This window comes from Microcaecilia unicolor, chromosome 3 (genome assembly GCF_901765095.1).
Source record: "Microcaecilia unicolor chromosome 3, aMicUni1.1, whole genome shotgun sequence".
Taxonomy (NCBI): Eukaryota; Metazoa; Chordata; class Amphibia; order Gymnophiona; family Siphonopidae; genus Microcaecilia; species Microcaecilia unicolor.
This window is the reverse complement of record NC_044033.1, coordinates 202,797,588-202,811,783: the sequence shown is the minus strand read 5'-3', so window position 1 is coordinate 202,811,783 and position 14,196 is coordinate 202,797,588. Positions and strand designations below refer to the sequence as shown.

The window sequence follows — 14,196 nt, the reverse complement described above, 5'->3', positions numbered from 1 at the left end:
TCCCATACCTCTGGTGGGGAAGACTTTGTTGAAACTCAAGCAAGACCGAGGCACCACGATTCTGATTGCTCCTTTTTGGCCGCTTCAGATCTGGTTCCCTCTTCTTCTGGAGTTGTCCTCCGGAAGAACCGTGGAGATTGGAGTGTTTTCCGACCCTCATCACACAGGACGAAGGGGCGCTTCTGCATCCCAACCTCCAGTCTCTGGCTCTCACGGCCTGGATGTTGAGAGCGTAGACTTTGCCTCTTTGGGTCTGTCAGAGGGTGTCTCCCGCATCTTGCTTGCGTCCAGGAAAGATTCCACTAAGAGGAGTTACTTCTTTCTATGGAGGAGGTTTGCCGTCTGGTGTGACAGCAAGGCCCTAGATCCTCGCTCTTGTCCTACACAGACCCTGCTTGAATACCTTCTGCACTTGTCTGAGTCTGGTCTCAAGACCAACTCTGTAAGGGTTCACCTTAGCGCAATTAGTGCATACCATTACCGTGTGGAAGGTAAGCTGATCTCAGGACAGCCTTTAGTTGTTCGCTTCATGAGAGGTTTGCTTTTGTCAAAGCCCCCCGTCAAACCTCCTACAGTGTCATGGGATCTCAATGTCGTTCTCACCCAGCTGATGAAACCTCCTTTTGAGCCGCTGAACTCCTGCCATCTGAAGTACTTGACCTGGAAGGTCATTTTCTTGGTGGCAGTTACTTCAGCTCGTAGAGTCAGTGAGCTTCAGGCCCTGGTAGCCCAGGCTCCTTACATCAAATTTCATCATAACAGAGTAGTCCTCTGCACTCACCCTAAGTTCTTGCCAAAGGTTGGTCCGGAGTTCCATCTGAACCAGTCAATTGTCTTGCCAACATTCTTTCCCCGTCCTCATTCCTGCCCTGCTGAACGTCAGCTGCACACATTGGACTGCAAGAGAGCATTGGCCTTCTATCTGGAGCGGACACAGCCCAACAGACAGTCCGCCCAATTGTTTGTTTCTTTTGATCCCAACAGGAGGGGAGTGGCTGTGGGGAAACGCACCATATCCAATTGGCTAGCAGATTGCATTTCCTTCACTTACGCCCAGGCTGGGCTGGCTCTTGAGGGTCATGTCACGGCTCAGAATGTTAGAGCCATGGCAGCGTCGGTAGCCCACTTGAAGTCAGCCACTATTGAAGAGATTTGCAAGCTGCGACGTGGTCATCTGTCCACACATTCACATCTCATTACTGCCTGCAGCAGGATACCCGACGCGACAGTCGGTTCGGGTAGTCAGTGCTTCAGAATCTGTTCGGGGTTTAGAATCCAACTCCACCCCCCTAGGCCCATGTTGTGTTCTGTTCCAGGCTGCACTCTCAGTTAGTTGGAAAAATTGTTAGGTCAATCTCAGTTATGTCCTCGCCGTTGCGAGGCCCAATTAACCATGGTTGTTGTTTTGAGTGAGCCTGGGGGCTAGGGATACTCCATCAGTGAGAACAAGCAGCCTGCTTGTCCTCGGAGAAAGCGAATGCTACATACCTGTAGAAGGTATTCTCCGAGGACAGCAGCCTGATTGTTCTCACAAACCCGCCCGCCTCCCCTTTGGAGTTGTGTCTTCCCTTGTCTTTGTCTTGCTATGTATAGGACTGACGAACACGAGCCGGTTCGGGCGGGAAGACGGCCGCGCATGCGCGGTGCGCATCGGCGCGCGAGGGCTAGCAAAGGACTTTGCTAGAAAAGTGTTCCGATTGGAGGGGCTGCCGTGGACGTCACCCATCAGTGAGAACAATCAGCCTGCTGTCCTCGGAGAATACCTTCTACAGGTATGTAGCATTCGCTTTCTGCCAAGCAAAGAGAGCGGGAGGGATTGCCACAGCTTCAACTTGTCCGCCATATCCTCCAATAGCCTGTTCACATTTTGGGCACACACTTGAGCCAGGTTCTGGGGGATTTGGACTCCTAAGTACTTGATTGCCTCTTCAGCTTCTTCCACTCCCAGTTCCTCTAACCCTGTGCCTCCCACCCCAGGAGAGATGGTGAGCCAATGTGATTTGTGTGCATTTATTTTAAACCCTGAAAGAGCACTGTATTGTTCTATCCGTGCCCAGAGCTGCCTCAATGAATTCTGGGGGTCCCTCATCACCACCAACAGATCATCCGTAAATGCCAAAGTCTGCACTACCTCTCCACCCACCTCTAGCCCCTTTATCTGCTCATCCGTCTTCAACGTGCAGAGCAGTGGCTCAATAGACAGCAAGAACAATAAGGGTGAGAGGGGGCACCCCTGACGAGTACCCCGTTCTATGACTATAGGGTCTGTTCGCACTCCATTAATTAATACAGAGGCCGTCGGCTTAGTGTATAATATCTGTACGGCCTGAAGGTACCAGCCATGCATGCCCATATACTTTAACACCCCAAACAAAAATTCCCATCCTATTTTATCAAATGCCTTTTTGGCGTCGAGACTGAGGAGGACTGCAGGTACATGATTTACTTGACTGTAGCTCATTGCCATCAGCAATTTACGCACATTAGTAGAAGAATGTCTGCCCTTCATGAAGCCCACTTGTTCAGGCCCAATTATATCTGGTAAGTATTGAGCCAACCTGGTGGCCAAGATTTTTGCTAATATTTTATATCTACATTCAATAATGAAATTGGTTGGTAGGCCTCCGGTTTGTCCCTTTCTTTACCTAGTTTGGGTAATAATGATATTAATGCCATATTATTGTGAATGGGAAACCTTCCTGTCTCCACTGTGTCCTCTAGATAGTCATGCAGTGCCAATAACGCTTTCTGGGGTATCATATTGTAAAATTCTCCCGTGAATCCATCGGGGCCCGGGGCAGAGTGATGTGGCAATGACTTTATGGTGGCTTGGAGCTCTTTACCAGTGATTGGGCCATTCAGTGTCTGTAATGCTAGTGCAGAGAGTTTTGGCAACTTGGAGGCTTCTAAATAACTCATGAGGGATTCTTTATCTATGTCTTTATATTTTTGATATATTTGACTGAAATGTGCTCGGAATATATTTGCTATTTTTTCGCTTTTCGTATGTATTTTACCTTTCTCGTCCTTTATGGCTGATAGCACTCTATTTCCTCCCCATGTTTTCACCACTCGGGCAAGCAGGGTCCCAGTTTTATTGCCAAACCTATGCAGCCTGTACTTGTGATATATGGCCCCCTTAAGTGCCCTTTCTTGCAGCAGGGAATTAAGTGCCACTTGTGCTGCTTGCAGTTGCTCCCTATGCTCTTTATTTGGTGTTTGGGTGTACTTGCGTTTGGCCCTCCTCGCCTTTGCCTCTAACCTCACTATAGCTGCGGTTAGTTTTCTTTTCCGCGCACAGGCAAATGCTATTATATCTCCTCTCAGCACCGCTTTTGCAGTCGGCCAGTACAACTCTGGATTTTGTTCATGTTGCTTATTATGACTGGCAAACTCCTCCCACTTTTTGTTCACATATGCTTTAAAATTTGCATCAGTCGCCAAATAAGTTCGGAATCTCCACCCCGCTTGCCCCTGGTAAAACTTTCCTGCCTCTAAATCGAGCCATACCATGGCATGATCTGTTATTTCTTCAGGCCCTATTTCAGCTGCATAAACTTTTTGAAATAGTTTTTGCCCAACTAGAATATAATCTATTCGAGATTGGGTGCCATGGGCTCTCGAGACATGTGTAAAGTCTTTTTCACCGGAATGCAGGACATGCCAAACATCCACTGTATTTGTTGCTATCATGAGGCGGGATAGCACTCTAGCTTTAGGGCCCCCCCCTATGGGCTTTCCGTGGGTGTGAGCAGTCTAACTGGGGGTCTGCTACCATATTCAAATCTCCCAGTATCAACCGTTGGAGTCCCGAATATTGATTACAGTGCTGGATTAATTCATGGTAACATTTTTGGTTATATGTGTTGGGGCCATATACTGCCGCAACTAACATATCCAGGCCCTGGAGCCACATGCGCACCAACACGTAACGGCCCTGAGGATCTTGTACCAGCAGTTTTGTTTTGGCTGCCAGGCCTTTGCGCACTAAAATAGCTACTCCCCCATATCTCCCTTCTGAAGAAGCTGCATACACCTCTCCCACCCAGTCTCTAGCTAACTTTTGGTGCTCTTCCGCTGTTAGTCGTGTCTCTTGCAGACAAGCTACGTCCGCCTTATGTCTTTTAAGTGCGTTTAAAATTTTTTTCCTTTTTAATTGGTGATGAGAAACCCCCAACGTTCCATGTTATGAATCTCGTTGTGTTAGGTTGGGTCATAATGTTGTAATGTTACTCTCCTTCCACGTTCAAACTTAACAGTATGGGGTCTAGGCGCCCAGCTCCACCCATTCCCCCCACTCTTCCTTCTGCCTCTACTCCTTCCCCTCCACTTATGTACTCTCTGCAGTGTTATGTCCTTCTCCCATCCCCCCCTCTCACTTCCCCTCCCATCCCTCCCCACTCTTCCCCATCCCCCACCTAAACCCTTGCATTTATCCATCTCCGAACAAGATAGATACTGAGATCACATACAATTTGCCAGGGACCCCCCGCGCCCCACAAATAACATTCTAAATTCAACATACCTTCAAACCCAACATGTCTATAAACCAATCTTTACATATAATAACTTTGTCATTTTAGCGACACTCACAGGTTACCTTCTACACTCACTGTGCATGTCCCGATTTAGCCTTTTGCCTGAGCATCCGGCAAACTTTGTAAAATTTTTGCCACGCCAGCCTTTGCAGTCTCTGCACAATCATAAAGTTGCCAGTGTCCATTCTGCATTATTTTTAGTGTGGCCGGGTATAACAACATGCACCTGATGTTTTTCTCATACAGCTGACGGCATAGTGGTGTAAACTGCCTCCGTTTCTCCTGCACAGCAAACGAGTAATCTTGGAAAATGCGAACTTGGTGTTCTTCATATTGTAAGGTGTCCTTCTTTACTCTGTAGCCACGTAATATTTCCACTTTATGGACATAGTTATGTAGTTTAATAAGCACTGCTCTTGGTGTTCTGCGGCCATCTTGCTTCTTGCGCACTCGGTGTGCCCTTTCCAGACACAGCGGCCCCGCACTGTCAGATAAGGCAAACTCTTTCTTCAGCCAAGCTTCCAATAGAGTAGGAAGCACCGCGTCTCCGATCGATTCTGGTATTCCAATAAGCCTTAAATTCGACCTCCGGGAGCGATTTTCAAGATTGTCCACCTTTTCTGATAACATCCTCACTGTGCTGGCCAGCTTGCTTCTTTCTTCTGCAGCTGAAGGCCCCGCATCTTCCAGAGAAGAGACCCTCCACTCTAGGTCTCCTGTCCGGTTTCCCATTGCAGCCAAAAGTGTCTCAAATGAAGCAAGCTGCTCTGTCAGTTTTCTCACCTGAGGCTCCAAAACCTTCGACATTGCTAATGTTAGCTGCTGCAGCTGCTCTGGGGAGAAGAATTGGCCTTCTTGTTGTTTTTTCGCCTCCATATTTCCGGTTTGCTTTGCTTTCTTTTTCTCTCCTTGATTTCCTTTCCCTACCATACTGCTCAGGGAGGCTGCCAAGTATCTGTCCATTGAGCTGCAAATTTACAGCAATAAAATACTGATTAGGTGCTAAAGGCAATTACTTTAAAAATGTTAAGGAGCGAGGGTCCCCGGAGAGCAAAGGAAACACGTCTTGCTCCCTCAAGGCATCACGTGATCTCTAAGATACTTACTTATAATGTAAAAGGGCTGAACTCTCCATATAAACATCATGCTCTCCAGCGTGAATTACGCTTGATTCACCCGCGGGTGGTATTCATGCAAGAAACACACTTGTTAAAAAAACATGAGGGTTTACTGACCTCCAGGTTATATCCGGGGGGGGGGGGTGTACTGTGCTTCTGATGTAAAAGGAGCAAAGAAAAGAGGGGTCGCCATTATCCTATATAATAATTCTCACCTCCAACATTCTATGCGTCTGCCTGCCTGTGTCCGTAACTTTCTTCACAGATGGGCTCCGAAGCCCTAGCTGATGTCACTAGACCCATTATGACGCATCCTATATAATAATTCTCACCTCCAACGTTCTGACTTGCCTGGGACCATGGCTCATTCCGGGTTGGTCTGCTAGGCTCCGTAGATCAGGCTGGCATCACCGTAGCCATTATGATGTCAACTTCAGAACCCGTGGGGGGAAAAAGAAACATGCCTCACAGCTGATCCATGTCCAGAGGAGGGTCGCTGGACATGGGTGGCTGCAGGGGGAGAGGAGGGTCGCTGGACATGGGTGGCTGCAGGGTAGCCAAGGAAAACCTTGCTAGCGCCCGTTTCATTTGTGTCAAAAACGGGCCTTTTTTTACTAGTGTTTCATAAAGATGTCCAAGTACAGATTCTCCATGTGAAAAGAGATTCTGAAGGGCGCTTTCTCTTTGTGCATGTTTTGTTGGAGCAGGAGGAGTATTCTGGCTAGTGTTTACGCGCCTAATGAGCGCCAGGAGAGATTTTTGGGCATCTCCAAAGGGAGTTGCAGAACTTTGCTCAAGGTAAAGTGCTAATGGCAGGAGACTTCAATGCCACTATGCAGCCTGGGCTTGACAGATCTGCTCCACCTGCTCTGACTGACTATAAAATCTCACAGGCTCTCCGGAATTTGGTGGAGGCTATGGGTCTGTATGATGGGTGGCGACTGGGTCATCTGAGGGGGAGGGACTACACCTTTTACTCTCGGGTGCACCTTTCCTATTTATTTATTTATTTATTTATTTAGTTATTTAGTTATTTATTTATTTATTTATTTATTTATTTATTTATTTATTTCAGTACATTTATACCCCACCTTTTGCCACAGTGTTGCAGCCCCAAAGCGGCTTACAAAGAACCAATTAAATAAATACAGTACAGTTACATTTCAGTAGTGAGAGCGGGGGACCAAGATAAGAGGATAGGATAAGAAGGGAAGGGTAAGGGAGGCAAAGATGAAGAGGCGTGACCGAAGATGGACATTTAACAATTGCTTGTTACAAGACCCACAGATTGTTGCTAACTTTCTTCCTGTTTTGAAGGAGTATTTTGAGATTAATGTGGACTCAGGGCCGCCTTTGGGTGTCATATGGGACGCTTTTAAGGCGGTCTCGAGAAGATATTTTATCAAGTGCACTAGTCAGAGAAATAGGGTACATAGAGAACGTTTGACCCAGTGTATGGCGAGAATAGGAGACTTAGAGAAAAGGTACAAGGCCACAGGCAGGGTATCTGACTTTTGAAGGCTGCAAGATGTGAGATTGGAGCTGGCTGCACTGCATGAGGAGAGTTTGCAATTTGTTCATACACGGTTGAAGCAGGTTTATTACGAAGGTTCCAATAAGCCTGGGCGGCTACTGGCAATGAAACTTAGAAGGATGAGAGCAGATAGACACATTGTGCGAGTGAAGGGTGCGGGGGGTGTCATGTTACACAAATCTGCTCAGATCAGGGAGCGCTTTGCCCAATTTTATGAGACCCTGTACAAGGAGGATGCCACTGTCTGGACTGGGGAGATTGACCGATATCTGGAGGCTCAAGGATTGGCGGTTTTATCGGAATTGCAAAAAAGAGAACTGGAAGCCCCGGTGACATTAGACGAGGTGCTGCAGGTTATCAAGGCACTGCCGACGGGTAAGGTGCCCGGCTTAGATGGCTTTACAAATGAGTTTTTTAAGACTTTTGCTCGTGAGGTGGCTCCATACCTGACGTTGGTTATTAACTCGGTAAGAGAGGGGGCACCTCTCCCCGGGTCTATGATGGAGGCCTGGGTAGCGGTTATACCTAAGCCCGACAAGGATCGCACAGAATGCGCTTCATATTATCCTATATCTATCCTAAATACCGATGTAAAAATCTTGGCCAAGGTGCTTGCGAATCGTTTGGGGGGGATGCTGCCTACATTAATCCACCCCGATCAGGTGGGTTTTGTGACAAATAGTCAGGCAATGGACAATGTACATAGAACTTTGGACTTACTATATGCAGCTCGGTCGAAGGCCTGTCCACTGTTGTTATTGGGACTGGATGCGGAAAAGGCCTTTGACCGAGTTCATTGCGGGTATTTGGATAAGGTTCTGAATAGAGTTGGGATAGGCCCCTTGTATAGGTCCTGGATTCAAGCCCTATATGCATCACCACAGGCATGCGTTTGGGTTAACGGTGGGAACTCGAGTGCGTTCTTGTTGGGGAGGGGCACCAGGCAGGGTTGTCCGCTCTCTCCCCTGTTATTCACACTAGCCATGGAACCGCTGGCGGCGGCTATCAGGGAGAATATGGATATCAATGGGGTAAAGATGGGGTTACAGGAGCATAAAATTGCATTGTTTGCGGATGACATGCTCCTGACCTTGACCAACCCACTAATGTCTCTGCCCAACCTGATGAAGGAAATAGAGGAGTACTCGCAGGTCTCAGGATATAAGCTTAATGCGAGCAAGTCGACGGGGATGGCAGTGGGGGGTGCCACCCCGGACGCTGGAGACGTTGAAAGCATCGTTTGCCTTTAAATGGTCGGCTAGAACTATCCATTATTTAGGGGTACAGATACCTGCGACCTTGTCTGAGCTGTTTGCTGTTAATTATCCTGCGCTCCAGAAGGCGGTGTACAGAGACCTGGACAGATGGATACACATGGGATTGTCCTGGCTGGGCCGGATAGCAGCGATTAAAATGAATATTTTGCCCCGGCTATTGTATTTCTTTCAGGTCATCGCTTTGCGATTATCTAGGCCTTTTTTGTCCAGCTTACAAGATCGCTTGATGCGTTTTATATGGAACCAGAAGAGACAACACTTACCGTGGGTGGTGTTATATAGGAGTAAACAACTCGGGGGCCTGGGGGTGTCTAACCTGTTTTGGTATTACTGTGCTGCCCAGGCCCGATCAGCGGTTGAGTGGTTTTGGGGGGAAGCGCATAAACTATGGATACACATTGAGCAATCCTTGGTGGGGACTCGTAGGTTAGGACACTTAATGTGGCTTCCTAACAAACATAGAGGACAGGTTGAACGATTTCCTTCGACAGTACAGGCCACTTTCTACTACTGGGACCATATGTTCTTGGAGCGCCGGCCTCCTGTCTCAGGATTAGCGCCAATAGTGGACAATCCCTTGTTTAGGCCGGGGGTGGGTCGTACGCCCTTTAGTCGTTGGGCGGTGTCCGGACTGGATATGTTGGGGCAAATGCATGTTAGAGAGGATCTAGTCCAGTGATGGTGAACCTATGGCACGCGTGCCGTTGCCTCAGCCAGAGTCGCCTCCCAGTTCCAGGGCCCCCCTCCCCTCCCCTCTCCCTCCCTCCCTCCGAGTTCCAGAGTTGTCGTCCCTCCCTTCCTTCGAGTTCCAGGCCCCCTCCCTCCCTCCGAATTTTAAAAGTTATCTCTTGACTTACGTTGTCTGGGACGGGTTGCGGCCGGCAGCAGCGCTAAAATGCGTGCAGGCTCAGCCCTTCTCTCTCTCTCTCTGAGCTCTGGTCCCGCCCTCATTTTCCTGTTTTCGCAAGGGCGGGACCAGAGCTCAGAGAGAGAGAGAAGGGCTGGGCCTGCACACATTTTAGCGCTGCTGCTGGCCGCTGTAACCCGTCCCTGATGAGGTAAGTCAAGAGATGACTTTTAAAATTCGGAGGGAGGGGGCGTGGAACTCGAAGGAAGGGAGGGAGGGACGACGACGACTGTGGAACTCGGGGGGAGGGAGGAAGGACCCTGGAACTCGGAAGGAGGCCTGGAACTCGGAGGGAGGTGGAGGGGGGACGAGGGAGGGAGGTGGAGGGGGGACGAGGGAGGAGGGGGGACAGGGGAGGGGGGACAGGGGAATGGCACTTTGCGATAAATAATTAGATTTTGGGTTGCTGTTTGGGCACTCAGTCTCTGAAAGGTTCGCCATAACTGATCTAGTCCCTTTTGATACTTTGCTGGAAGACTATAGGCTTCAACCTAGTGACTATTATGGTTATTTGCAATTGAAGCACTTCTTGAAAGGGCCCGATTATGTAGAATGTCTGCGGAGGGAGATACATTCGATGGAGGACATGTGTGTGAGGCCCCAACATACTCGAGGTATGATTACCTTTTTATACGCTTCATTGGTCGCGCGTCAAACGCCTTCCTTATTACACCGGAGGAAGTGGGAACAGGAATTAGATTTTACTTTACCAGAAGAGAAGTGGTTGCAACTGGAGAAGGGGATTTTGTGCTCCTCGCGGTCGGTGACTATGAAGTAGAACGCGATTAAAGTATTTTACAGGTGGTATCTCACTCCGGCGCGTTTGCATCATATGTTTGTACAGATTACGGAAAGTTGTTGGAGAAAATGTGGAGCCGTGGGTACCATGGGACACATTTGGTGGACCTGTCCAAAAGCAAAGGCTTATTGGAAGGGATTGCAATCTTGTCTCCAGATGTGGGTGGGCAAGTCTGTACAGTGGCATCCGTTGGTCTTCCTACTTGGCCAGCCTTAAGTGGCCTGAGTGGCTCCTGGTGAGGGGGATTTTACAGGCTGCTCAAGTGAACTTGGCACAGAGTTGGAAGTCACCCTTGGTTCCATCGTTGGTACATAAATAACAAAGGTGTGTTATTTATGTGAAATGGAGAGGCTGATAGCAGTTAAAAGGAGGCCCTTGCGTAGGTGGGAAAAGATATGGATGCCTTTTTTTAGTGTGAAGTTGGGATGAGTGTAATTGGCTTGAGTGACATGAGGGAGCAACAGAGGTTGGTACAGGGAGGGAGGAGGGAGGGTCTAAGGGGGGGTTTCGGGGGGAGGGGTTTTCTTGGGATTGGGTTTTCATTCCATAAAATCGAAAAACTTTGAAGGATACCTGGGAGTTATTATAACCATGATACATACTAACTGTCATTGTTTCTTCTTTGGGCGTGTTCACTATGTTTGTTTTGCCTGAAGATATCTGCTTCAGTATTGCATTGTAATGTGACAATTATCTTTTGTTTTGTATCAACGAAGTTCAATAAAGACTTCTATAAAAAAAAAAAAAAAAATTGAAACACAAAGCAAAAGAAAAAGCCCATCTACAGGCAATCTTTTTTTTCACCAAAATGTCCAAAACCGGTTTCGCTGGGTCAAGGTAAAGAGTGAAAGGTCCTGGAACACCGACACCCAGGCGTTGTTATAATCCACTGATGATAGCTGACGAGCCTTCAACCAAATCTGTTCTTTAACTGCGTAAGAAGAAAAGCATACAATGATGTCCCTCGGCTTATTCTCCTGGGTTTTCCCCAGTGCTCTGTGAGCCCGATCCAGTTGAACAGCTATTTCCTCCGAGTCGTCTCCCAGAATTGACCGACAAATCGATCTCACGATGGCAACAACATCCTCCATTCCGCCATTCTTGGGAACCCCCCCGAAACCGGAGATTATTTCTCCTGCCTCGATTTTTCACATCATCAAGTTTGTACTGTAGTTCCTCTGTCAGAGCATTGATCTGCGCAATTCGGGTGTCCACCAGCTCGGCCCGCTCCACCTGTTCATCGACTTGCTCCTCTAGAGACTCCACCCTGCCTCCCAGCTCTTTAATATCCAGACAAATGGCATCCATTTTGTCGAGAATTTCCAGCTTAGATGCTTTAATATCTGCTTTAATCTCGTCCAAACATTTTGCCAAATCCTTTGACACCCCTGATTGCTTTACTGAGAGCATCCAACAAGACCCTGCGTGGGGGGAGGCTGAATCGGACCCCGACGATCCGCCCGCCTCGGGCGACATGTGGCGCAAAAGGGCCTTTGCCTGCTGGTGCACAGAGCAGCGCTCACCCTCTTTACGCTGGGAAACAGCCGGCTTGCTCATTTTGCCACCACAGTCTCACCACGATACCAGTCGCTGCAAAGCAAGCCCTATAAAAGCCCCAATGGCAGCGGATAGAGCAAATAAAGTAGAGGAAAGTGTGGGAGCTAAAAGACTAGGCAGCCATTCGATCTCGTGACGTCACTTCCTCTCAATCCAATTATTTTTAACAAGAATAATCATTCAGCCACATCCTCTCTCACACTTTTCATCCGGTTTTTATTTATTTATTAGGATTTATTTACCGCCTTTTTGAAGGAATTCAGTCAAGGCGGTATACAATAAGAATAGATCAAACATGAACAATAGACAATTACAGCATTAAAAACATTTAAATAATAATACAAAGTATGGCTTAATATACTACTTACAATGTCAACACAATGTGTAATAGAACATTTTAATTGATAGTGAAGGGTAAAGCAAAGATGGAATATATAGATAGGTAAGAGAGTAAGAAGAGTTAGAAAGTAAGGTGATTGATTTATAGAAAGTTGCACATGATGTCAGAGAGTTTCTTCAGCCTTTCAGCTAAGCAGGATCTCAGGGTACTTTATCATTCAATACTTCAGAAAATTCTGGGGCGGACAGCTTGGCAGTGTTTCTTACACCTTGTTTCAAGCTGGTGCCCTTACCTTCCCTCCCTTCCTCTTTCCCATGACTTGAGCAGAGAATAGCTCTGCAGTGATACATATAGAAATCAAGAGGTAATGGAATGAAAGAGGCCCCGAATTTGACTGATGTCCTTTTATGTTAACAGCCTGGCCTTGAAGTTCCTTCTCTCACAGAGAGATGTTTCCCCCTTGGTGTAGCCCAACCACTGTGACAGTATTTCGGGCAGCTGGGCTGGGACCTGCCCCCTCTTCTTTTAAGGAACACCTTGAAGGGAGGAATCTTTGCCCTCTGCAGAGTGTGTGATTGGCCCGATTGTGAATAGATTTAATGCATTTTTCTTGTATGGTCCATGTTGCAGGAAGCCAAAGAACGCAAGTCTGTGACTGTGGAGGAGCAGCCGTCCGGGATCTATCACTACAACTATCCCGAGGAAGAAGACACTTCTGACTGTTACGGACCATACCAAGGCAAACAGCCCAGTGTTGTGTTTGAGGCAGCCAAGCAGGAGCTAGTGAAGCTTATGAAGATAAAGGTTAGAGTAAGATCCGCTCACCCCGCACTCATTGCCTGCCAACACTCCACCTGCAGTGCAAAACTGAGGGCAGAGTATCACTTCTGCCGCCCTTACTCTTGCACCCCTGCTTCCACCTCCTTCCTAGCCTACAGGCTGAGAACGACACTCCCACCCTTCTCCACATCTCCTAATCTGTAGTGTGAGAGCCAGGTAAACGTATCACTTCCACCCCTCTCCACATTCTCCTTTACCCCCATCTGCAGTGTGAGAGTGCCATATTCATTTTTTCTACGTCTCCCGTGCCCCATCTGCAGTTGAAGAAAGGGGTGGAACTGATGCTTTTCCGTCTCTCCCCCTTGCAGTGTGAAGGCATCGCTTTCATTCACCCCCACATCTTTCCCATACCCTGTTTGCAGCATGAGAGTGGCGCAGAGGGTAAGGAGTGACTTATTATACTTGTTTGACAGAAGGAAGATTTCCTTTAGTGTAGAGGGAAGTGGGGAAGACACAGAAGTGTAGTGATTGATGCTAGGACAGTGTAAGTTGGGAGTAGGGGAGTCAGATGGTCCTTCCTTAGCATCCTCACCAGACCAGTTCAGAAATGTGGGGGGTTGTCTGTCAACCAGCAGATGGTCTGGTGGGACTAAAGGAATGAAAATTAGCAGGTATCACCTAATTTCTCCCTAACTGTTTGTATCAGTCATGTTACTTAGAAATAATTCTTATTGTTGGTTTTAAATTTTTTGGAAGGATCCATCTCTGCTGAACAACCGTGCTGTGCTGCATCACGCGAAAGCTGGAACAGTGATTGCCCGCCAGGGAGACCAGGTGAGTCCATGTTTAAGGAAGTGGAGCAGGCTGGCAGGAGCAGGCTGGCTCACCCAGGTGTGCACATGTCATTGAGGGAACTCCTCGATTAGGAAAGAGGGCAGTGGTGGGAGAGGAGAGGTTATCTTCCCTAAAATGCACATTTCCTTACTGGGGCCCTGCCTGATTTAAAATTGTTTTTTTTTGGTGGTGGGGGTGAGGGGACACTTGGTTTTCTTCTGCCCATATTTTTGCAGTCCAGTTGAGCCAGGCCCATTCATGGCCTTCGTTAACAGCAAGGTGGAAGTGGTGGGGTCTGATGTGAAGGCATTGCGTTTTCATCCATGACCACCAGAGCATTTCCTGCTGATTAGAGCTATCTCCCTCCCCCTCCCCTTCCCCAAATCCTCCTCTCTCTACAGTGTAGCCATAGGAGCACAGCATTTGGTGGCAGGAGCCACAGGTCATGACCTACTTCTGAAATACAAGGAAATAGGGGTGGACCAATAAAAATGAATAGTAGAACCTTGGAA

The 14,196-nt window shown here is 47.9% G+C and overlaps 1 protein-coding gene across 5 annotated transcripts in view; it reads left to right on the top strand.

The window, feature by feature from the left end:
* The window catches only part of PNPLA6 (patatin like phospholipase domain containing 6), a 145,949-nt gene that overhangs the window by 50,195 nt on the left and 81,558 nt on the right, over positions 1-14,196 (top strand). For all 5 annotated transcript variants that reach the window (XM_030197165.1, XM_030197166.1, XM_030197164.1 and 2 more), the window contains 2 exons: positions 12,701-12,874; positions 13,607-13,684. In XM_030197165.1, coding sequence (XP_030053025.1) covers positions 12,701-12,874; positions 13,607-13,684 — 252 coding nt within the window. The remainder of the gene's footprint in view (positions 1-12,700; positions 12,875-13,606; positions 13,685-14,196) is intronic.